Source organism: Alligator sinensis, unplaced genomic scaffold (assembly GCF_000455745.1).
Source record: "Alligator sinensis unplaced genomic scaffold, ASM45574v1 scaffold12_2, whole genome shotgun sequence".
NCBI lineage: Eukaryota > Metazoa > Chordata > Crocodylia > Alligatoridae > Alligator > Alligator sinensis.
Window position 1 is genome coordinate 150642 of NW_005842756.1, and position 26225 is coordinate 176866.

At 45.4% G+C, this 26225-nt stretch overlaps 1 protein-coding gene across 1 annotated transcript in view; it reads left to right on the top strand.

Annotated features, from left to right (window-relative positions):
- The window catches only part of LOC102388471 (exocyst complex component 6B), a 177306-nt gene that overhangs the window by 140943 nt on the left and 10138 nt on the right, over nt 1–26225 (top strand). The window contains exon 15 of the mRNA XM_025216643.1: nt 25062–25174. Within this exon, the coding sequence (XP_025072428.1) occupies nt 25062–25174 (113 nt within the window). The remainder of the gene's footprint in view (nt 1–25061; nt 25175–26225) is intronic.

Consider the following 26225-nt stretch of genomic DNA (forward strand, 5'->3'; position numbering starts at 1 on the left):
GTTCAAATCATGTGCTGTGTTTTTGTTGCACTGCTGAGCCCGGCCCATTTCCAGAAAGCAGTCTCTACAGGTGTCATGATACTTTCTTGACCTGGAAGCTGGTTGGCATTTCCATTATAACTTCTTTCATGGGAAATTGCTTTGTATTGCAGAGGCAACTCTTTGTGCATGCTGGAAACCTAGATAGAGATCCGTTTTATACAGCTCACGTCAGTGCAAAGGTAGTTTTCTCAGGCACTCGGCATGCTTGTACGGTCTCCTCCTCTTCTCTTCATTGGCCAGCCGAGCCCGGTTCTTGGCATCTGAAATCTGACTTTGTTTGTACCTTTCCAAGGCTGCGACAATAAGTGCGGGGCCATCCAGAGGTTAGTGTTGCATGGCATAAAGGAAAAGTTCTCACTTTGTTTCTGGATTCCTCCTGTAATTTTTTTTTTTTTTTTTTTTGTAATCTGCAACACATAGCCATAAATCCTGTTGTTTCTGTTGGTGCCAGGAGGGCCACTCCATGCTGCTCATTGCAGGAACAAACAGAGTAAGATACAATATCAGGATTAAATGCTTTACCATCACTTATGCTACTTTAACTGTAAATCCATCATCCCCCACGCCCTGATGCTGGTCCTGGGAGCTAAGTTGTTTTAAGTTACAGTAAAACATGTTCTTTGAGAAGTTTGACTTGATTTATTTTGAGCTGCAGTTACCCTGGGTATATTCAGGAGACCTGTATTCTTGCCATACAGCAAGACTGTGCTTTCCTCTGGGAAACCTGCACTTTAACCATCCCCAAGAAGCTTCCACAAACTATAAGCTGGGTAGAGGTTGAATAATCTCAGTGTTTTCTTTGCTGTTATAGAAGACGAGGAGTAAACTTGGCTTGCAAATGCAGTCCTTTAGACCTGCCTAGGACACAATTTCACAAGCGTCTGCATTTCATGGATATTGGTTGTAGCCTTGTTGGTCTAAAGGCATAGGCAGACAAAACCCTTGGGGTAGAGGGTGATATCTTTTATTAAACCAACTAAATAGTTGCAAAAAAGCTTGCAAAGAAAAAAACATTTTTTGCAACTATTTAGTTGGTTTACTAAAAGATATCACCCTGTGTTTCATGTAATTTTTTGTCCTCCTTTTTTAAAGCTTCAATTTACTGGCAACTTTTACAGGCAGGGTACCAGCCTGAGTGGACAAGCGGGCTGGTGGATCACAGTTGAAGGTTGCTATGCTATCTTTTGAAATAAGCATTTGTTATTAAAAAAGCATTTTCAGCAAGGGACCTCCTTTCCTTTAGGGTAGTCTCTTCAAAAGGATCTTAACTTTGCACAGAAAAATGATCCTGGTTGGGCTGGGTGGGGAGGGGCAGGGGCATTCACCCAAGTTGTCATTAGTCTTGAGTCTTGATGCCATCAGCGCCTTCATTCCCTCCGTGGGGTCTGCAGCCTCTGCATCGAAGCATTAACGCCACAGTTTCTGTGGCTGAAAATCGTTCTGGTGCAGCTCTGTGGCCTCTTGCACAGTAGAGATCGCAACCTTCCTGGGGTACCTAGGCTCCTCCAAATTCCCCCGGTATATTAGACCAGTGCAACTCAGCTGGGGGAAGCCAGGTAATAGGATGCACAGCCTGGGAGTGGGTTTAAATCCCACCCAGGATGGCTGTTTCGGTGACTGAGACCATCGTTCAGTTGAAATCGTGGAGGACCCGTGTATTGGTTCCCCGTGTAGATCCCAAAGGGAGCAAAATGCGCCGGGGGGGAATCAAACTACATCTGTTCAGCTGCTTCATTTTCACAATTCCTTCTGTTAAGGTTCTTTTCAGTGGAAAACATCCTCATTCAGTACTTGTCTCTTATATAAAGAGAGATCTCCTTTTATTAATAAATACATACATATAAATTATTATAAATAACATATATGGTTATAAATAAAGGGCTTTATAGATATTTATGTATATTATATAAATATAGGGGTGTAGGTTGTCGCCGTGTTAGCCTAAGGATGTAGGCAGACAAGGTTCTTTGGGTGAATCTGATATATTTTATTAGACCAACTTAAATATTTTAGACCAACCAGTCTTCAGGCTGAGGAAGGGTTTTTAAACCCGAAAGCTTGCTAAAAATGTTTTTTCCAACTATTTAAGTTGGTCTAATAGAAGATCTCAGATTCACCCAAAGAAGCTTGTCTGCTTATATAAATGTATACATTTTATATTTATACATATATCTGTTTATATGTATAGATATATAAATTTATTGTATACAATATAATGCAAACTCCTTTATAGTAATATGAAGTGATAGATAGATAGATAGATAGATTTATATTATATTACACATAATATTAAGCCCTCCCAATACCATCCTGTTCAAGTGGCAGGGATTCTAGGTAACAGATTTGAGGGCATTGCTAGTCTCTAATACAAAGACTGAAAGTAGATGCTACAGCTTGTGCCTGGATGGAAAAAGGAATTTGAAGAGATGGAGTCTAATCTGGAACTAGCAGAGGGGGTTACATTTTTATCATAATTTATTAGTCTCTGGAAAGCATAAGAACTAAAACTTTTTCCTTAAAAAGGGCCTCTTACCAAATTCACTGACTTTTTTTAACCTTGACTCCCTATTCTGCAAAATTATTTTATTTCTTAGCCAAATATTTCCTGCCAGTCTTGTCTTTCCAGCTGTTTTAAATATCCATTTTGCTTGTGCGCCTATCTCTCTATAGAATAGCTCTAGATGACTCTTGCTGTTTTCCAAATAATATTTCTATCTCTGGAAATGTGGATCAAGTAGCCTTATAAAAATAGGTTGAATAAAACCCCCAAATGGTGGGTTTATTTTAAGTTAGTTTTGTACATGGTGTTTAATAGGAGGAGAGCACTTTGCCTGTCACCAGTTCGGGCTGCCCCTGGAACTCAAAGTGCTTTCCGAGTGTTAATTCAGCCTGTCAAATGCCCCTCCTAGACAGGCAAGTGGCCTCGCTTACTTAATAAATGCCCCCCCCCAGCCTTGCCCCTTTCTCAGCATCTGTTCCAGAGAGCTTAAGCCATGGTACCCTCCTGGTCTGGAGCTAGGGGGACACGTTGGACTTGTGAGTCCGAAGAACTAACTGCTGCTTTGAGGAGCCTCCTGGAAGCCAGTGCTCTGCTGTGCAAACTCATTCCCGTTCTTACAGATGGAGAAACTGAGGCCCAGAGGAGTCACGAATGGTGAAAGATGGTTTAACTCCCTCAAAATAAAGTGCCGTTTCTGTGGAGAGGCATCACTTCCAAGTTTTGAATTAAAAAAAAAAAAATATGACTGGCTCTCGGTGTGGTTTAGCCGCGGCCACACAGTAGCAGAGCTGAGGAGGAGAGCACCCAGATCTCTTACCTGTTAGGACGGCGTGTAAGCCGTGAGGTCGGTAGTGCACCAAGAGTATCAGTGCTTGGCACTGGGCATGCATACATGTCGGTCTCCATTTACCACCGTGTTGAAAGAACAGCTCTCTTGCTATGAACACCTCATTCAGTGTGTGTCAATCGGGACTTACTGCCGTCTCCTTTCTGGCCCCGTGCTCTTTCTCGCTGTCTTCTGCTGCTTGCTTTGACGTGTGCCGATCGACAAGTGCATGCCCAGGAAGTCCTACGTGAAAATCCCTGCAGCGGGCAGCCGTTCCTTCTTCACTGAATAGGCAGCAGAGGGAGGGAAAACGGCCTCAGGTTTTCCCTTTTGCCTGGCATGTTGCAATGAGGAAACTTTTACCGGTGAAGACGATGGTAGCTTGTCTGTGTGTTCTGGCAGCATGACTTGCAAGTGCTGGAGGATTAAAAAAACCAACAAAACAAAACCCCAACCCTGTCTGTCTGCTGCCTAGACTGACCCAATTCCAGTGGGGTTTTTTTATGCAATATATATTGCAATCTGTGCTGATATTCATTTAACGTTGTGAATAATTTGAGTCATCACGCAGAAATGTCAGGTATCTGACACCTGGACTCCTGGCAGGTTGAACATGCGTGATACTGGTAAACGATGCTGGATCTGTAAAGGTGGGAGTGATGACGTGGCATGTCATTAAAACCTCTTCTTCCAGGACTTGGGTGCATCATATAATAAATAAGAATAGAGAGATGCTCGGTAACAAGTTCTGCCCAGCTGATGTAAGGAGGTTCAGCTATTAGCTTTGTTCGCGTGGGGCAGTGCTCTGCCTCTGCCTCCTCCAGGTCACAAGTTTTATTTGATGGCCCTTGTCATTAACCTCTTCTCCGAGGTAATAGGCCCCCATCACTAAAATCTCTTCCCAGGGGATGGTTTAGGAACAGTGCATCCTGCATCTGTGCAGGGGGGTTGAACTTAGATGATCCTTGAGGCCTGTTCTGAAGCTGTCATTGCCGTACCCTGTAAAGTGTACGAATAGGTTCAATTTCAGTTTTTGTCTCCAAAACGCATGAAGGAGATGAGGTCCTGTTTTCGTGGTCTAAGACAGACTTTGCATAAACCAGTTTGACTCGGATCAGTAAAATCTGATGCTATGTTCGACCAGGTTTATCTTAAACCAGTTTCAGCCATATTGAAACTGGTTTGTGTGCATGGAACGTATGTTCTGTTACGGGTTTAAACCAATAGCTGATTACTTAAACCGGTTTATGTGCAACTTCTATCCATAGCCTGAAGGGAGCAGTTGAGCAAGTATCTCCTTGGTGTTTAAGGCTGCAAGATAGTTTGTACTCAGGCTTAATTTCAAGAATAAGAGGAATGCCAAAATTGCCTCTTTCTTCACTACTCACGTGTACCTTTGTGTTCATTTCTCTTCTAACTTGCATTTTACTAGAGTTTTCTGTTGCTTCAACTAGGTGTCCTGTGTGCTCGGATTTTTTGGAGGTACAGTAGGCTGTTTTTTTTCGATGACTTTTCTTGGCATGGTAATTTAAAATACCAATGCATTAAGAGCTCAGGTAAGTCATAAGGAGAGTAAACGTTGCATGTACCGCTAACGCTGGTGAAATGCTTTGCTGGTGGAATCTGTTACAGAGTGGTACGGCATGAGAGACTTCAGTCAAGCAAACCAAATAGTTCCTGCTAAGGATCCAGAATTGTTCCTATGTAGATTCATAGATGTTAGGGTCAGAAGGGACCTCAATAGATCATCGAGTCTGACCCGCTATGTAAGCCATAGTGCCCCACTTACACTGATGGAGAAGCTTGCACAGACCTCATTCAGAGTCGCTAGCAAACCAGCAGCAGAACTAGACGGAGAACATGTGGTTCCAGACTCAGAGGTCAAACCAGACCATTGTCACAGACCGTGCAAACTTTTTCCTTATTTTAACCCATTCTAATCCAGTCTCTCACTAGCGCTTGGAGTATATAGAGGTTTGAGTCTACTCCAGCCTTTCAGCTAACAGTCCCGGGTCCTTTTAACTCAGACTAGTAGAGCTTCAGAAGTCCCAGGTTAGATCCTGCTCGCTAACAATCCACATTAGGGCGTTGCAGTGCACTTTAATATTTAAAAATATAAATAAAGGAAATAAGCATTGGATTACTTACACACAGAAAAATGCGAATGAAGTCAAATTGGACCCCAGGGCAAGGCTAGTTAAAGAACAATGGATATAATCCTTTTTAATAAACAAAACTAACAGAACGAGGAGGAGGAAGTTATCATGGAAAAATAGCAGATATATGAACTCGGAGTGAATGTAAAAAATAAAAAGGTATTTCAGGCACTTGAACTTGAGTAAAGATTCCAAGCATATCTATTTCACTGCCCAGACGCTATCCTGTTTAACTGCTAGGTGACCTTTCCTGCATGAATCTCTCTCGACAGCGTGCATGCTAAACTTGCAGTATTTTGCTGTTTTTTAGTTGTGTGTCATCTATAAGAAGGGAGGGGGGCGGGGGGACACAACTGTTCCTGCCTCCCACTGAGCAATTTTTTTTTCATACAAATACTATGCGGTGTCATTCAATAACGCATTATGTGTGAGAGGCCATCCAGAGTTTAGGAGGATATGCCATGAAAAAGATTTCCTTCTGGGTTACCATAAACTCCCTTTCACACTGCTCCTCTGGCTACTGTACCAATTGCCCTCGCCTTCGGGAAGTGCTGCTTTTTTTTTTTTTCTTTTCCATAGCATTGTTCCCTTCTCTCCTCCGCCATATAAATCCTTCATGTTGCTGGCTTTTGTACATTTTGTTAGCTGTTTGTTTTTTGAAGTAATCTCTCTGGACAAAAGGCATTTCTCTTCCTCTTATCGTATTCGTTTCCAGACTGGACTTGCTTTAACTGGCGAACATCTCATCCACGCACCTCTCTAACCTTGTAGCTTCAGGCTTTGTTCTCAAGTTCAGTCTCATAATCTAAGTAGTGGGAGCTCAGGTAGAGAAAGGCAGCGAAATCCCACGTTAGGCTGCGCTTGAGTACCTGCTTCATGGCCTGTAGAGCTGTGAGAATAAGGCAAAGGCTGACAAGGATCGTGAAAATGTGCTGTGCACTGCTCTATCGTCATAACCCCTTTTATAATGTAATCCTGCCATAAACGATGAGGCTGGCTTCACTGGCTGTTCCAGTGGGGGAAAGGTTTGCTCCTTGAGCCACCTTGCTTATTTTATGCGCTCCTTCCTTCTTAATATTTTCTTAATTAGGCTGCACCAACCACGCTACTCCCCTAGTCTTGGGGGTTGTTCTTGGATGACTTCACTTGGTTTGGTTAGCTTAGAATTTGCCCCTCCAACTTTGTACATCCATGGGGAATAATCCTGCCATCAGTTTAGCAGTGATGAAACGGACTGTGATGGCCCTGGACAGCAGAGTTGATTGACAAAAAATGTGTACAAATGTTCACACTCTCGCAGGAGAAGCTCTGCTGGGAGTGATTTAACCCTGGTTGTTCCGAGGTAACTTTTGTCTTGGAGCAGCCATACTTACTCTGGGAGAAAAATTTTGAACATCTGTACACTCTCGGTCTCTCCTGGGAAAACAGCAACTCTCCCTGGAAAAAACTGAATGTCTCTACGTGGTCCAAGAGTATAACATAGCAGCTGTGTCGACCTCCCTGCCCACGATATCCCAGTGTTGTCTCCCATTTGTCCCTCTGGGTCTGACTAGTAGACACCATTGTTTGCAAGTTTGCCAGTGCCGAACCTGTTCCTCAGGAGGCTGGGTTGAAAGAACGAGGTCATTTTACATGAGTCCCTGAATCACATTTGGGTGCGAGTATTTAATTGTTGTCCCTGTGAGATAGTCAGGCAAGCTGCATAAAGGCAAAAAGTCAGCTCCGAGCAGATCCAAGTTGTTAGGTCCATTAACTTCCCTGAAGCCTTATCAATACATATGAATGAGAAGCTGATCCAGTGTATTGCATTCAGTTATCCAAGCCATGAACTTTCTTTTTAAGCTTAAAACAGTTTAGTCCTTTTTTTCTTTCTTCCTTTAAGTGAACTGATCATCAGCTGATAAAATGCCACTGTTATTTTTCTATCGAGACTACTTTGTATGTGTTTGCTGTGTATGGTATTAGGCCCACAGCCCTGGAGACTGAAATCCCTGCTCTGGAGAGTGGCAATAACTCAGGCAATAACAGGCATCCTGCCTTTTCCATGCCCTGAACGCCATGGCACCTCTTGGGTAAAGAGTGGTTTATTTTCATGCTTGCCAAATCCTCAAAAGAGTCCCAGGTAGTGACGGTGGCAGCAGTGTCTTTTGTGGTGTGTATACTTGTCCATTAGCACCTGGCGTTAGACCCTCAAACAATAACAGATCAGCGCAGAATTAAAGAGGGGCAACCTATTGGAGAACCAGTAGGAGCTCCTTGAACCTGCAACTAATTTTATTTCAATTTGTAGCAGAGTTTAGAGCAGCCTAGAGGCAGCTCTAAGCTCTGCTAAGCTTACAACTGCTGCCTCGGAGACCTGTAAAACCACTCTGGACAACCAAGGATGCAATAGCCTTCCCATGGCTCACGTAGCACACTTGCCATGGCTGGAGGCTGCCCACGGGGAATATCGGAGATAGCAAACACGGGACAGGTTGCCCCACTCCATGCATAAGCTGACTGATGCGCTGGGAGAGACGCAGAGCCCAGAATCCAGCTCTCCACTTAATTTCCTCTAAAATGCTTGGATTTCACCAGTGCTCGTTTGCTTTTGTACAGCTTTAGCCTCGTCATCTGCAGCGTCCTCTCGTTGCACCTGTCTGGGCTTCTTGCATGCGACAGGACCTTGCAAGAGCCGATTCCTCAAGCCTTCCCCGTTTCTGAAACCACTTCATGTTGCTTGATTTCTCTCTCCAAGAACGAAAAAGGCACCAATAACGCTCATTTAAATTTATAGCCGTGTTGCACTGTAATGTTTAATCAATGCTACGTGACTGTGTGCTTTCGAGCAGCGTACAAGTTCAATGCAAGGTGAATCTCGTCTAAGATAATCTGAAAGTTCATTCAGAGGTGAAGGCAGCAGCAGCTTCTCGCAGACGGGCTGGGGTTAGCGAGAGGTCGCCTATTTTTTTTTTTTTGTTGCCTTTAATGTGTAAACAAAAGAAAAATGCAACTTGCAATGGACTTGGCGTAGTCCTAACAACAAGGGAAATAACAGCGGCTTAGCTGCGCTAACCGCACGGACTGGCACCCTGCCGGTCCTGACACTCACCTGGGTAGGTGCACCCGGATCGAGGGCAGAGGAGCAGTCGCATTTGAGACCAGAGAGTAGTCTAGTTCGGGTGTGCCAATCATGTCCCTGCTTTCTCATCTATCCGAAAGGAGGGCTGGAACTGCCGGACCCAGCTGTAACTTCTCAGCCTTCGGTTGCTCCTCTGTCAGCTCCAGGTTTCTTCTGGAGTAGTTGTGTGGAAGCCCCTGGGACATGTCACGGAGACTTTCCAGCATGTGTGAGAGTAGAGGTCTTCCAAAGCCCGTTCGCCTACGCATCCAGGCACCAAGCCACGGCTACACCTGTCCGCGAAGCATTGAAATGCTAATTGGAGAGACGAGCTCCACCCATCTCCCAAAAAGTCTATGCAGAACTTGACTGTGGCTCAGGCCTGCATCTTGGATTTAGTGCCAAACTAACACAACAGGAGGAAATAGTTATCATCCCCTAATGCAAAAGCTGTTTTGATGCTAGCATTTGGGAGGTGTCGGTGAGCCCAGACTATTCTTTCCTGGAAGCTTAATAGGGTTTTTTTTTAACTTGTTACTGAAGGAAACAAGATGGAAAGGAAACTGAGCAGCTACATTTCCGTCAGCTTTGATTTTATAGGTATATAAAATGCAGGAATCTGTAGCTAAATTGATGTTTGGGGGGTATATGGTAGGCAGCCTATAGTCTTCTATTTGGGGCTATTTTTGCCTGTATTCCTTCTCAAAAAGTCTCAGTTCTCAAGTGTTGAATAGTGCAAATAACCATATTGGCAGGGTGCTACAAGTTCTGATGTGTGTATTTCAGTAGCAAGTATACATCTGTAGTTGACAACCTGTGACAAACTCCTGTTCTCATGTACCCAACATCTCTACAACTCGAATGTCCCGTGGCCGTAGGGTTGCCAACTCTGACTGAAACTATTCTGGGAATTTTTTTTTATCCAACATAACAATGTCATTAATTGCACCGTTCAACCCATTCGCAATATCAAGCTCCCAGATTGCTTTCAATAGCCACCGGGAGATCGATGGCAATTCTGGTAGACTCCTGGCCAATCTGGGAGGGTCAACACCCCTACACGAACGTCACGCCCCAAGATGGAGCGTGTCAGTGCTCAGGACAGGAGTAAACCTCATTGCGTGGTGATGATTTCAGGGGTATTTTTTCACACAGGTGAATTTGGCAGTGATGAACGATGCTGAGTTGCCCATTCTAGAGACTGATATTCTCCGTATAAAGCAAATGTAGGCAATAGCAGCGTGTTTTCTGCATATCGGCATGGCTCAGTCTTGTGTCAACAGCCTCACCTGGAAAAGAGGGGTGGTTAGTCTCTGGAAACCTCTATGGAAATAGCCTGTTGAGGTTGTCATGAGGATTGCCATAGAGGTAGCTTCTATGATATAGACATTCATGGGAGAGTCTGAGTAGAGCTAGGAGTGCACTGGAAGCTAGCCCTGGAGGAGTGTTTAATCCTCATGCAGCAGATGCATTGCAGGCATGGTTATGCAAACTACTTCCTTGAAGAGAAAATGTTAGGCATCCAATACAGTCTAATGAAGAAAATGTTTTTCCTTTCCTAATGGTGTAATTTTAAAATTGCATGTGTAACTTTCTCACATAAATCACTTCAGCCTCTTTGAGTTGAATGTAAATGATTTTCCTGATACGCGAGTTCTTACCCCGGGGATAGCAGCCACGTTCCAGCTCTACGTAGCTAGAAGGTAGAGAAGTCCCAAACTGAAGGTCATTGCATGGAAAAGAGTGAGATCTTCTTTTTTGAGTGTAATAGGCAAGAAGATATTCTGAAAGCAAGTATGGTCTAATGGTGAAACCATGGGACCACAATTAGCAGCTCCAGTTTCACCTCATCCATTGATGTGTTTTGTGACTTTGGACAAGTTATTTGTCATCTTTGTGCTTTCAGTCTTTCATGTAGACATAGCAAAACCCACCTTTAGAGGACTGCCTGGGAGGACTGAATTGCTTTTAGAAGCATCTGGATGGGCTCAGGGATCCTCATGGTGCACAAGTGCAGAGTAAGACTGCTTGTTGCTGTATTAATTTTTGGTTTCTAATCTGCACCACAGCCGGGGCTTTTGGGTTGAAGTCTTCAGTTCTCAATCCCTCTCCCTTGACCCTTTTCCTTTCCTTCTGACATAACAAATTTCAATTAATTTTCCTCTTCCACATTCACATGCTCCGATTAGCAGCTGAAACGATAAAGAGATGTTCTTTCTTTGTCGGCTTCTGGTGCCCTTCTCAAACCTCTTGGTATGGAAATGTGAGGCCCCTGTGCATGCTCGTTTAATGATCTGATCCCCAGTCCCAATGATCCTGCCTCCTGCACGTGCATGGCAGGAGGCACAACTGTTGGATCAGGAATCGGATCCCACTTGCACTGTAAGTACTTGCCGATGCTCAGGATCATAATCCCAGGTTCGCCCTGCACTGGCAGATTGAAAGAGGAGTGCCTGGAGATCCAGCTGGGGCTGCAGTCAGGATCCGGCCCTGGGACCACAACTAGAGACTTGAACCGGCTCCCATAAGATCTGGGACAAGGGACTGACGATCAACTCATTGAAGTTCCCAAACCAGTGAGATGACAGTCGCCTGATTTTTTTTGGCCCCATCTGGGATGACGCCAGTCCGGATCAAAACAGGCTGTTTAGGTCAAGCTGGCAATCGGCTGATACCCAAGACCCCACGCTCAGCAGCTCTGGCGGGCTGAGAGGCCTTTGCTGCCAGAGGCTCCCAGAGAGAGGGGCGGGCTGGGGGAAGAGCCAGGGGGCTTCATCTGCAGACTTTAAACCTCACTGGGAATCTCTTGTCCCCCATGCTCTGGCACCCCAGGGATGGCTGCTGAGCACAGGGTTTGAAGTCCCCCAGCAAGGAAGCCTGGAGGAGGCTGCTTCATCTTGTTCTTTAAAGCTCCCTTGGCCTAGGGAAGTAGAGCCCAGGAGAGCCTGAGACTAGAGAGATACTGCCTCCGGGGATCTGGGCGGGGGTTTGGGTCCAGGACCCTGGGCTGCCCCCAGGTCAATCCCGCTGATAGTTTTGGGCACAGATGTGTCCCAGGCCTTGGGGCTTCCCCAGGCTGAACCCCTAAGCTCAGCTGAGCATCGGGATCTGTCATGGACCAACCCCAACATGCCGCACTCCCCGTTTACGACACGATGCAGACGAGCCACAAAGATGTTACATATTTGCATGTGGAATAGCTTTGTGGCTGGTTTGCTGTATTATCAATCATGCCAGAGCTTGGCTTTAACATGTGGCAAGGTTACTATTTACAGCACCATTCACACCTTAATTGCATCCTAAACGTGATGTGTGCCAGGGCCCAGAATTGGGTAAAGCCAGGAAGGTAGACGGGAAGGGCTGGAGAGGTTTTGTCTCAAGTGTTGTCAGGTTTTTTTTTTTTTCCACCTCTTGCTTTATTTTTGCCGACACGGCCTCTGTTTCCATAGAAAAAGGCCTGGAAAGGCAGCTGAGATGGAGAACTCAGCTGCTGTCTGTCAGCTGACAGCTGCAGGTGCTGGTTTGCCAAAGCCAGCGACAGACTTTGAGAGCTCCCTAGCTCCTGAAGCCTGGAGAAAATATTGAAAGAATGAGAAAGAAGCAAAAAACAAACAAAGCCCTCTTGAAGATGTTTCCCGTGATATTCTTGCCCCTTTTTTCAAATCCTGCCTTTTACAACTTCTATTTTTTGGAGCACATTTGAACATTAATCTGCACTGTGGCTTAATCCATTCCCCCACCTCTGGCTCAGGGAAAATGCAGAGCACCTGGCGTCCCATTGGTTAAAGTGCTGAGGGTCTTCCCCGCTCCTCACTTACCTTCTCCTGTGAAGTCAGTTCAGGAATAAATGAGGCATAAGAATACCTTACAGGAAACCTAATTAAATGTTTGCCAGGCACTTAATGTTTCTCAGTTGGTACTAAGTTCTGTAAAGTATTATTAAATAGCATTTTTCCAAGGATGGTTTTTCTTATCTCTTGTTCCATCCCAAAATTTGTCATCTTTAGGGTCTCGGGCAGAAATGTTAACCTCTTCTTTATTTGGAAAACACCACACATCTGTGTTGGCCTATATTGCATCTATTTATCTTCCCTGTGCAGAACTGCGATGACTCTTGCGAACTTTTCTGAGCTTATGAATCTATAAATAGCTTGGGGAATAGCTGCTTCAGGGTATTCAAGGTGGCAAGAAGTTGTGCGGTGTGTAGGTCATTCTTGGTAACTCCCTGTTCCTCATCCAGTCAGTTGTCACTGGATCAAACCAGATTGTTTGCAAGCTTTGAGATTACAGTTTTCATTAAGATGTTCATTTAAAAACATCATCTGGGTTTTCACCCTCCTCTTGCAGATGCTGTATAAAGGTTTTGGAGCCCTGGAGTTTCCCTAGAATTCAGTTTAGCTTTCCCTTTGGATCCAGTCCAGTGACTTAAGTGACCGAGGGCCCCAATCAGCAGATAACAGGTGAAGGAGCAATGGTCTCAAGTTGCAGTAAGGGAAGTTGAAGTTGGGCATTAGGGAAAAAAATTCTTACTAGGAGGGTGGTGAAGCACTGGACCAGGTTACCCAGAGAGGTGGTGCAGTCTCCATCCTTGGAGGTGTTGAAGACCCAGGTAGACAAAGCCTTGTCTGGGATGATGCAGTTGGGGCTGGTCCTGCTTTGAGCAGGGAATGGACTAGATGTGACCTCCTGAGCTCCCTTCAACCCTCATTTTCTATGGTTTTAAGATCCTTTACCATTAAAGTAATTGGGAGCTTCATCATTGACTTAAATTGGCAACAGATCAAGCGCTATGGGGATTTCCAAATGCCTACAAGACTGCCACTGGGACGTGACAAGTTAATCCAGCCCCACCCTTGCATCTTGCACGGCTCTGCATCAAACTCCTTGAATTCCAGGCAATAGTTGTAGTGCTTGCTGCCAGTTTAGTCATACAGACTAAATTTTTGCAGACTTTTTTTTTATTTTTTTTAAAGAATCCAGTGCTCCATAATGAATATTAACCAAAAATGTTCTTTCTTCAGAGGACGCTGAAATAGTTTGCAATCAGAAATACAGTGAGTCAGATACACGTACAGCATAGCTGTAAAATTTTAACAAGCTTGTTTATATACATCTCTGGGGGAAAGGGAATCTTGCAGTGTAATTTCACTATAACTTCAAAGTACATGGAAATCTAGGGATATTCCTCGTAATAAATTATCAACCTTTACAGATGAAAGAACATAAAGCCTTTTTGTATATAAAAACTGCAGATGAAGAAAGTTTGTCAGAGTCCTTCCCACCGGAAGCCCAGTTTTAATGAATACAAAAGCCTATAAACAGGCAATAATAGGAGTCCAAAAATAATCCAAACTGGGCTTCGGGTGTGGTCAGTCCCAGACCTTGCTCCATTCAATCCGGTCCTTTCTGCATAAACCGTCCAGCTTTTTTTTTTTTTTCTTTTGCTGTTTCCAAGAATTGTGTCACCTTGAAGAACAGCGAAGAAGACGGAAAAAAAAATAGAACTATAAAAGTAACATCCAGACTTTCTAGAATAGGTCCAACTTTCCAGTTAAAATTCAGGAAGAAGAACACGGTGTCCTTTGCCTAAACGTTCCCCAGGCAGAGCAGTCGGGTGAACCCGAGGAAACGCAGGTACAGTTTCGTGGCTTCCTCCAGCAGGTTATTTAGGACACATCTGTAGTGTTGCAGCAGCTGCCCCAGACACCCCCCCATCCACTCCCCAAAATGATATTGCCTCTAGGTGTGGAAACTTGCCGCTGAGGAGCTCCAGGTTTCTCTACAGCAGTTGGTGTTGAGCGGTCTCCAAGGCACGTCCCAGAGGGACACTCTTGATCACACCGTACACAAGCGTGGGAGTGAGATTTCACCACCTCACTCCCACACTTGTGTAGGGTGCGATGAAGAGTGTCCCAACGGGGTCATGCTGCCACTGCGGTACATGTAAGCCCTCAGTCTCCGTACCTCGATGCCCCTTCCGTTGGATAGGGATAGTAGCACTTTCTTACCACAAAGGACTTTTGCAGAGCAACTGTGGTCATAAAGGTGGATAAAAATACAAAAGGCTGATACTGTAGGTGAGGCCTTGGCTCCATTTGAAATCGGTGACTAAACTCTTCCTGGCTTCTACGGGACCATGTCACAAGCGAGTGAATGAACAAGGGTTGTCACCGGTTCTTTTTTTTTTTTTTCCTTTTAATCTTGGTCATAATATTGTGCAAACACACACACAGCAAGTCCTTCAGTAAAGGAGTGTTTCTTTCTCTCCTGATATGATCATGGAACCCTATTTATTTATTTATTTTTACGAACATTTTGCATTTATTAGTCTATAGGTGCTCATCTTGGAGTCTCTTAGGGCTTTTTTGCTCTACAGAAATTACCTATTGCTAGCTATAGATGCTGCTGAAGCAATGTTGAACGTAGTTGGAAGCAGAGAGAGGGGCAAACCATTATTTGGCACTGATGCCATTGCATTTCTTGCTTCCATCCTTGGTGTGCAGAAGGGGTGTTTTTAATAGTGGAGACGAGGTCGTCTTACGGGGATGTTCTGTGACTCCATTTGGACCAGCTCTGTGGAGGGTTAGATGATATGGGTAAAAATGGGCATGCTTTATTTGCACTGCTCTCATCAGGGAGCTTTACTGGTAGCAGCAAGGGTGGAGCTCAGTGTGGACAGGGCCACATTTAGGAACGTCTTTCAGGAGCGGTAAGACAAAAATCAGTACCGGTGCATAGAAGGCAGCAAGCAAGCATCTGTGTGTGGCGTCTGCTACCAGCAAGGAGTAAAGATGCTTGATGGATCCTCTCGGGGCAAAAAAAGGTGCAATTTATGGGTTCCCAGATTGGCAAGTGTATGTAGGAGCAGAGATGCTGTAGCTTTTTAAAGCAGTCTTATTTGAACCTAGACGCACAAATTCCTTCGGCGTAGAGAAGACTTCTGCTCTCTTACTAGCTTCTTCCCTGCAAAAAAGCTAAGAGGCAGGGGGCTGGGTGAGTGACTCGGTTTAAAGTTTATGATTCAAGAGCCAATGTATGAGTGTTGCTTGCAGCTAAAAGAAACAAAATAATAAAAAATAATAACAATCGTAAAAATAAAATAATAAAAATATAATAAAATAATTTGGCTTTTTGTGTGCTGATCTGAGCCCTGGCATTCAGGGTAAGCAGAAGACACTGATACTATTCAAGAAACTGCTGGCTGACAAACTCCTCTGGCACAGCTCCCCCTTTTTTACCTTATCTTTTTGGGCGCTGAATTGGACCCCAGAAAACCCCGTTCTGGGGAAGAATTGCAAACAGCCATTATTGGCACCACCTAGATCCCGGCCGAGCTCTCGCAGACGCCTGACTGTCTCTCGCTTGAAGATGCAGTGCGTTAACTATAATTCCTTCAGCTCCACTTAATGTAAGAAATCCAGGATAATTGCGCTTAAATTTGTTTAAACAGGTTAAAAGATTTGCTAGTTAATGGTCTCTGTTCTTTTCTACCTTTTCATCTCGTGTGTGTGTGTATTTTTCCTTAATGGTGTGTGTTTGCTGCTTTTTTTTTTTTTTTTTTTTTTTTTTAATCGCGGTTATTTCTCTGTTAAGGAATAATGCTCCTGAGCACGACTGGCTGTCTGTCTTTGGCATAGTACAGTTTGTAATTCCTGAGCACCATGGAAAATCAACAAACTCCTAATAGAGCTTAAGCCCATACGTATCTCCTGTGGTACATGTGCCTAGAGGCAAATGACTGGAGGGGCGGTAGGAGTATGGAAACTAGAAATGCCCTAATTTGGACCTTCTCAAAGGGGAAGTTTTGTTTCCACCTTCATTATCTGTTTCTCCCCTCCCTGTGGTTGGTGGATGCAGTTATATTTTGCATCTCTGTTGGCAAAGGACTTTCTTTTCAAGCAGTCTAATGATCTTGCTGCTTGGTCTGAAAAGAAATAGCTTAGCATATTAAGGTGTGTGTGTGTGTGTGTGGCTTCTAGCATTAGCCTGCTTAGAGTGTATAGCATGCGTGTTTGTACTGATTTAAGGGCCTCGGGTTAATTGTACGGGATCGAAATTCCCCATTCGCAGCAAAGGGAAATGAACGTTAGATATTAGGAAGAACTTTCTGACTAGCAGGATAGTAAAACCCTAGAAGAGGTTACCCAGAGAGGTGGTGCAGTCTCTATCCTTGGAGGTGTTGAAGACCCAGGTAGACAAAGCCTTGGCTGGGATGATGTAGTTGGGGCTGGTCCTGCTTTGAGCAGGGGTTGGACTGGATGTGAGCCCCTGAGGTCCCTTCCAACCTTCATTTTCTATGACTCTGAAATAAAGTAAGATTTGGTCTTCAGGAGTATATTTTTCTTCCCTACTATTTAGCAACTGAAAATTCATGTGGCAGCCACTGAGCCTTGGCACTGATATGCTCCAGTGATGGGCATGTTACAAATGCAGATAGGTCTGCTGCTGTTTTGGCTGAGTAAAGAGCTCCGGGAACCTAAAAGAAAGAGGAAGGGGTGGCGGGGGGACACCACGGTAAACACAAATACAGACGACTATTTATTTTGGCTCCTGCAGGACCCACGTGGGCAGACGGGCTATATAAAGGTGTCCTCTTAGCAGCGAAAGAGGAGGATTGCTGGGCAAAGGAAGGAATCCAGTAGCATGGGCTCCATTCCTGACCTCTGTGAATTTGGGCAGCTCACATAGGGCGTGTGCCTGCTCGCTTTGGATTCGGTGAACTTTTGCCTTTTACTTAATGCAAACAGTACCTGGCTTTTCACCTAGCTGCTCCTTCAGTAAAATGGGGATATGACAGCTTCCCTGCCATCCAGCTAGAGTGCCAAGATTTTGGACTTGTTCATAAGGCACGCTAGGCTTCTTCAGTGAGAGGCAAGAGAAGGTCTGTAGCATTTCCTGCTGTGAATCCATGTTAACTTTGCCGTGGTTGGTGGTGGTAGGGCTCCAGTTGAACAAAAAAATATTTCCCCACAGTCTTGCGGGACTGGATTCAGGGGAGAGGGAGTGCGAGTAAGCTGGGTTCCAGAAATGCACTAGCTGAAAATGTATAAATACCAGTGAATATTTTATATCCAGCTGCCAGATTTATCTTAAACATGTCTCTTGGTCTGGCGGGGGGGAAAAGTCTCTTGAAACGCCTTCCTTGCACATACCTACCACCCTCGGTAGGTGAAGTGCGGCCTTTCTGTAGAGATTGGGTTTCATCCTAGAACCTGTGGACCTCCCTTTCCTACCCCAGCTATAACCCTCCACCCTGTTTTGCTTATTTTTTTTCTCATTCCAGTATGGCTGCGTCTCTTTGTCCGTGACGGCCAGCTTCTTTCTGGGTAGTGTGGTTTTAAATATTGTACGCTGTCCTGACAGATTGGTCTGGGCAGTTTCGAAATCAAAATAACCCTCTTTGGAAGAAGGCTTCTAGATGCAATTTAAATTGGTAGCAGATCTGTGACCGAGGGAGGGAGGGAGGGAGGGGGGTCGCACTGAACACAGCCCATGTTCGCCTGCTATATTGCTCCGTTGTTTTCAGCTTCTGCCCTTTCCCTTCAGTGATAGCCTTCCCCGCATCTCTACCTCTTGACTTTGGAACAAATCAAGTAGTCATTTAGACCATTTTTAGGAAGTACGCTTCATCTTATTTCTATCCAGCCCTGAAACCTCCTTGAGTGGATTCGGTGGTATTAGTAATTGCTATGTGAAACTCAACAGCTTCTGTTTTCAGTGGTTCATAGCCACATCTTGCAGGAGTTGAATCCATGTGAGGATCCCATGCCCACGTGCCGCTTGGAGTTTCAGGTCCTAGATCTTCCAAGGCTATCAAACATTACTAGGGCTTGTGCAGAAACCTACTGATTTCACATGGTTTTGCTGCACGTGGATCCTTTTTGGTGGAGGGTATCTGGTTAATGAGCTGTGGGGTCACCATGGCTTAAAATGCTCTCGACTCTGCTGGGGCCCAGCCCAATGAACTATGTGGTAAATTGTGAGCCTTTGGACTGATATCATGCATAGTTCATACTGTATATAAGTCAGTACAAAAGCGTTGCTTAAAAGTGTGTTCATGGGGTATCTGTGCTAAAACTTAAAGCAGTTTCAAAACAGGTAAAACGCATCAATTCTGGATGAACTAATTCTATGGGTACTATATGCTATATGGGGGATGAAAGCAAACCTCCAATAGTTAGATTCTGTTCCTGGAAAATTTTAGCAAATTTATAAGTTTTCCATATATAGAATCTAACGATGGGGGGTCATTTTACATTCAAAGTTATCTTTTATTTGAGCAAAGATGGTATATCTTATTCCTAACAACTAAAGCTATTACTGTATAGCAGGGGTTTTCACAGAATCAGAAAATTAGGGCTGGAAGGGAGCTCAGGAGGTCACATCTAGTGCAACCCCCTGCTCCAAGCAGGACCAGCCCCAACTACATCATCCCAGACAAGGCTTTGTCTAGCTGGGTCTTCAACACCTCCAAGGATGGAGACCCCACCACCTCTCTGCATAACCTGTTCTAGTGCTTCACCACCCTCCTCGTGATAAAAATCTTCCTAATTTCTATCCTTAACTTCCCTTGCTGCAATTTGAGACTGTTTTCAAACTTTTTTGGCTGTGTACCCTGTTACCCACAAAACATTGCTATTCCTATCCCCTATGTGTTCACTGACGTCTTCTCTATGTCTGATATCAATACACGGCAGCGCCGTTACTGCACGTTGATTGATCGGAAGCTACACCACCATTATTAAAATTTAGGCACCCCAGTTTGAAAACCACTGCTTGGTAGCACGGTAGTGCCTCTTCATCCCAGGTGAGATCGGTGCCCTGTTGCGATAGGTGTCATACAGACAAAAAAGAAGAGTGCTGATCCAAAACACACAAGGCAAATAAAAGGAGGAGGTGTATCCTTGTTGTACAGGTGGGAAACTAAGGACCAGAAACTGCACATTTCTGAAAGATCATATGATTAATCTATTTCTAGATAAGGGACGAACCTCAGTACTCTTAAGACATGGTCCCCAAAGCCTGGTCTCCTCCAAGAGAATATCTGATTAAGATAGCTAATGTCCTGCTAAGAAGTTAGTCGCCCTTCATGTTTCTTTGCCTCCTATTTTATCCTTTCTATTTAAATTCTTTCATAGCAGAGATGGGATAGGATTAAGCTTTGGTATCAACCTGACCCCTTGCTCTCAGAGGCATGACAGAGGTTTGAATCTCTGTACATCAGAGTTACTAGTGAGGTAGGGCAAGGAGGTTCCTACTGCAGCTGTGTTGCCTTTGGTCTTAACTTTCTAGGACTTAAACCTCTGTCTCTCCCCACTTTTCCTTAAAAATAAGCGAAGAGACCCATTTGGAGCAACTCTCCCCAGAGAGAGCATGTGCTTCTACATGCATGAGGCCCATAGTGAGCTGCAAGTTTGCATTCGCCGATCATCTTGCATGTAGCCCAGAGACACAGGCAGCGCTCAGAGTTTCGTGCACTTTTACAGCATCATCGTAATGCTCATTTTCCCTTCCCCCTGCCTCCCCGTGTGTGTGCTGTCGAGTGTGATTTATAGACTTGAGAAGTAGACTCCTTTAGTTTAAGGAATTAATGGTATTTGCATATTTTATTTTGGAATCTCCCCCAGAAGGCACAGACTGAACTCTTCGCGGAGCTGTGCAGCGTGAATGCCGGCGCACAATCCTTTATTTTTTTTTATTATTTTTTTTTTACTTTCAGATTTAGCAGCAGAGGTGAAAAGTTTAAACAGTAAAGCCAATAAAACCACATTTATGTGACAGATAAATTGTCTCAAGACAGCTTGCCCTTCGCTGTCAGGCTTCCTATTTCAAAGCCTCTTTCACTCCTCCCCTAGGAGGAACACGCAATGGTCCTGCAGTGCACCTTACTGCAAGGCCGGGCGCCTGAGCAAACACCGCACATACCTGCAGACTGCATGATACGAGGAAGCCAGAGTCCAAAGGTGCAGGCTTGGCCAACCCACGTATCCGCCGGCCTGCCTATCTGGCAAGATTGATGTGGGTAAACAGTCGTAAAATACACAGGCTATCCATCACTGTCACGTTTGGGCTCTTGGGAACCGTGATCTCCGAGCGCCGGCAGAGGGTCTGGACCTCGCAGTGGTGTTTGACTGCACAAAGAATGGCTTGCGTCTGTTTGATTCTTCTAAAACGTGCTGACCCTGCTGTCTAAAGGGTGCACGCAATTGTGGATTCCTATATCACACCATGGATTTGACTTTTAAAAAAACCCCAGTCCACTCGATCGGGGAGACACTGGCATAAGCAGACAGGTTTGTTTCAAATTCTCTCTTGAACCCAGGGAAGGCCTTATACTGGCAGTGCCCCCTGTTTGCCTCCGACAGTTGTTAGCTCAAGTGTCTCGGATGCAGTTCAAGGCACTGGGAGAGGCGTCTATTTGACCCTGGGCCCTTGAATTGAACCCAGAGGTGAAGCAGCAACCAGTGCAGGCTACATGTCTTGTCACATGCCGTTAAGTCAGCTGCTGGCCCTTTTCGTGAAATCCAAGAGCGATCTTCAGTCTTGCAGCACTCTTGCAGCGAGATGGATGATGGAGGCGACACACAGCACCCGAAGGGAAAGTCTGCCATCTCCTCGCCACACTGAAGTGCGAAGAGCACTCTTGGCTTGTGCGCTTTTAACCAACACCACGATGGGAGCTATCCGCGATGACCTCTCAGCCTTCCTCGCCTCTGTCTTGTCAGGGTCCTGTCCTACTCAATTAGCTCGCAGCCAGGTCCTGGTCATGGGAAAGCCTAATGAGGAAGATCTTCCTTTGTGAGAGGCCTGATCACTGTGGAAGCATCTCTTATGCCCTTAACGTGGCAGAAGTCTGGCCTTCAAAACAAAGAGAGACCTTTTTTTAGACTAAATATGTGTTCTCTACAGAAGGGTCCAGTGCATCCAACTGTGGCTTGAAGACTTGGCTATGCTTCTTAAAATGAAGTTCTCCTCCTTTTGCCACCGTGTTTCTCCTGACCCAGAGACGTGGTTCTCCTCACTGACTCGCTATTTAAAAATGCACAGGACCTCTTGATGCTCTCCTTTCTGGGGGTCTAGCCAGGCACAAGCCCTTTCAAAGCCAGATACTTCTGTTCCTGAGTACATCACCCCTGCCTCGCACAGCTCCGCTGCCTGCTCATACGTCCATTTGAAACGTACCCTCCTTAATTCAAATGCCTACGGACGCTTGCTGCAGCCCTGTCTTATGCCCCTGGGCCAGATTAGGTTAGTCTTTTTGGGGTGATTTCAGTGGTCTTTAATCTGGTTTATACCCCACCAATCTGGTTTATACCCCAATCCACTGTCTCTCCATCCTCATGTTGTGTCCTGGTCTCAGTTCATGCCCGTTTAGGTAGCAGCTGCACGCTCTACAGATGTCATTTGGAAGAGCTCTGCAGAACGGTCTCCCCTCGTGGCTCTCCCTCTGCAATCAAGTCCCTTTAAAAGCCTGGGTCAGGCCTTTTGGGTCTTCTCTGCCATAGGCCTTTATTTAAATGCCGAGATTGTCACAGCCTGGCCCAGCGATCTGTAGGAAACCAGCTGTCACCCCATGCATTGCAAAGGGATTATCAATTCTATCTTTGCACCAAGGCTGGGGATGTAGCTGTGGAGCTCACCCTGCTCACCTCTTCCTGGTCCTTTTGCACCAAACCTTGATCAGAAAGTAGCAGCTTGGCCTTCAAGCAGCTCCTGGCACGGGCCCGCCACCGCTCTTGAGCTCTGTTTCAGGTGTGCTTATTCGTGATTAGCTTCTGATTTCCTCAGTCCGTAGCCAGACGGCACTTAAAGTAGTCTGAAATAACTTACAAGTACATATGGAGATGGTTGTTAATCAGAAGTCAGGCAAAAGCCAGGGTCGAGTTGCACCTTCTAGATTAATCGAATCAGAGGTGTATACATAAGTTTTCTTGAGCACAGATGACAAAGTGAGATGTGCCTGTGAAAGCTCATGCATCACCAATTCAGTGGGTCTAATAAGGTGCAACTACCCTTCCTTTAAAAGTATATGTGAAAATAATTTAAAAGGTGTTTTTTTTTTTTTGGTCTAGTTTTTTTCCTGCAACCTCTCTCAAATAGCAAGAGATTTCCTGGTCAAAAAGGAACAAGAACTCCTCATAGGATTTTCTTTTAAAAAAAATTAAAAGAAAAAAGAAATTGCCCACCAGAAACACTACGAGTCAACGTCCCGGGACGGGAGTGCGGCTGTCCTGTGTTCTGCTTTATCTGCAACGCAGAATATCTGTACAATTTAGTGGCAGAATTGACCGACCCAGTAAGGAGGCCGCGAGCCCCGTACTGCGGTTAACCCATGAAGAGAGAACGTGGGATCATATTTAAGCATCTGTTTCTTTAAGGCCTTTTGAATGCATCTCTTTGGAAAAACTCCTACAGATGATGTTGAACTTCAGTTTGCAGTTAACACAATGGGCCGGAGCTGACCTGCCGTACAATGCCCGATAGACTTGCGAGATGGAAAAGCCCTCTTAGGTCCCAGTCTAATCCGTCCCCCCTGCCCGTGCGGGATTGTTCCCTGTAGCCTGTTTTCTTTGCCGTGACCTACATAGTCAAACAGTGTGTTGTTGCACATTTTTGTTTTGTACCTCGAGGTCCTCATGGAGGCAAATCCCTTCTTTGTGGGGCGGGCTGTGTTGTTAAACAGGACTAGAGCCTGGAGGAAAACCATGGAGATGCCGGCACAAAGGGCTCTCTATGGTCCCAATTTTTACCTCTGGACATTAAGCACTAGATAAAATAGCTGCGCTGTTCTTCTCATGGGCTCTGCCGTGACCGCGAGGGTGCTGGGACCTGGGGAGAGAAGGTAGAAGAGGTGGCAGGGGGGCAGTGCATCCCTAATATTCATAGTTGGCAAGCACCTGAACTTTTGCAGGACTTGGAGAACAGTAATGCCTTTCTTTTGAAGATGGCAGCTGGGAGTCGTAATCACCTTGCTATTATTTGCATACAGGTAAAAGTTCCCTGCAGGTTGGGCAGGGGGGTAGGTCATCTCTTGGATGGGGTGGAATTTCCTTAAAAAAGGAGGCTCCCAGTATGAAAAAGATTGAAGCCCACTGCTTCTAAAATAATTGGGTCTCCTGAGAAAAAAGGCGAGGTAAGGGAAGATACTGATTGATCTTAAAAACACTTGACTCATTTTTCCCCTATTTGCAACAGTTTGCACTCTGATAGACAGTCCCATCCTTTAGGCAACTTCTATTTAATGAAAGTTTCCTGACCTAGGTAAAGCATCCCAAGGTACAGTAAAAACTGTCCGCTATACCGAGATCATTGACATGCAGCTTCTAGGTTGAACATGAGTTTTTTTCCCTCCTATCTCTTACCTGGTTTATATGAAGGAAACAAGTTTTTGGTGCAGTTTCTTCAGCAGGTTTGCTTTTGCAGCTTGCTGATACGTGGTGCGGATTAGGCTGTTGGGTGTTCTCTCGGTATTGCTATCTTGCTGTAGTTGTGATATAAAATCTACTAGCACCGTAGGGCCAACCTCTTTGGCAGGCATGCTACACCTTAGCCCCACGTCCTCCTCCGGTGCCCCTGCCCTGCCTAATCTCCTGCATCGCTTTATTCTCCCTGCCCTGTGCTCACTGCTCAGTTTTCTGCTCCCTGCCCTCTCTGCCTCTGTGCTGCCTTTGGTTATACCCCATGCAAATCCATAGTAGCAAGACGTTTGTTGGTGCTCTCAGCCATGGTACCAGCAGTTTGGAGAGTGCTCGTAGTACAGCGAGTGACTATGTACAGCATGGGTGCATGGTGCCGTGGGTGGGTGAGGTGGTTCAGAGATAATCGCCGTTCCCACCTTTTGTCCAGAGCTCCAGGGCCGCGGCCTGCAGCTAGAACTGCTTATGGGACTGAGGGGAGGTTGCAACGTGAAACGGGACTGCTGGAAAACATGCATGCGTGCATCCAGCCTTCCTCGGTAAATGGGTTTGGCGTTCCAATACGAATTCAAACCCGAGTGCCTCTCTTACCAGGGTCTGAAGCGTTGTAAAGCTCTTTGAACACATGAAGCGGTCTTCAGCAAGTGTCGTCTTTGGCCCAGGATGAGTGAAGTAGCAGGTGGCTTAGCTGAAGATGGGAGAAACGTAGTACTACTTTGAACAGCAGTATAAGGGCATCTTGTGGTGAACGCACCAGGGCATCTGCATCCTGCTCCTGTGTGCCAGTGACCCCCTGTCAGACTTGGAGCAAGTCAGTTAATCAGTCTGTGCCTCTGTTTCCCCTTTGATTACCCAGCTTGATAGGGATGCAGGCTAACTGATGAGTGTAAGGTGTTTTGAACGTCTTTTCCAAGGGATTGCTCTGCCGTGATGCATTGCTAACATTCGGGTGCACCTTCTGTTTTGCTTTTTCTATAGCCTGTGCCAGTATGTTCATCGCTTGTGGTTTTTTGTGTTGCAGCTTTTGGATCTGTTCCTCCACTGGGACTGGTCGACATACCTGGCTGACTACGGGCAACCCACCTGCAAGTATCTTCGTGTGAACCCAACAACAGCCCTGACCCTCTTGGAAAAGTAAGTGCAGATCCAGATTTTCTTTTAACGGTTTCAGCTCCTCTACTTGCTTTAACGAGCAAGCATGTTCCCAGCGATGCATTTCATTGTTCGCGTTACCTAGTCTTGCAGTCTCAGAGGGGGAAAAATTGCTCGCTGGCATTTATGTCTCCATTCAGAGGTTTCATCTTTTTTGGCACCAGGGTACTTACCGCTATAACAGGAATTGCATTCTACGTGCCACATTTCATTGAAGCTACATAAAACACTCGTTCTGCTTTCTTCTAGGCAGAGTGTCCTTGAAGCCAAGTATAAGTAACTTCCGCCGCATAGACGTGTCTAATAGAGGCACCAAAAATAGCTGTAAATTGACACCTGGCAGGCTTTCATGGCTTTTCTTTTCAATGGTGTGTTTATGGACTGCAGTGGCCCTATAAGAAAGATAACTGCACACTTGCAATGCCGAGTGTGGTTATGGGAGAGGGCTGGAGTCCTCAGTATATTGGCCTTGAGGCTTGTGTTTCGAAGGAGGCCTAAGGGCTGTGAGACAAAAGCCCCAGCTTCTCTTCTTCCACAAGCGTAGACAGTGTTGCTCCAGGGTATTTATTCCACGGGGTGCTTGGTTGGGATAACCCTGCACGCCGCTCGTCTAGATGTACAGCCTTTGCGGCCAGTGATGCTAGCTGCACCTAATTCCCTTAAGCTCTTTTGAAAATCTAATCTCCCACCTGTCCCCCATGCTGAAAATTGCTGGTAACATAGATTAGGTGGCACATTCATTTAGACCCCTCACTGGCGTTGCATCTGTATATCCCCAGCATATTTGGAAGCTATCTTATTTTTGCATTTTGGGATCCACAGGCCGATGCAATGAACAGAAATCCTCAAAAAAACCCCAAACCCTGTCTGGCATCCTATGGATGAGAACAGCGAATTCCACCTTGTCTCATGCCATATTGATGCCATTTATCTATGAAACGAGGAGGAGGATCAATTAGCTGATGTTTCAAAAACACTTTGGACTTGCACAGCCCTTGTATGCAAGTGCTAAGTGTACCTGTGTGCTCGATCC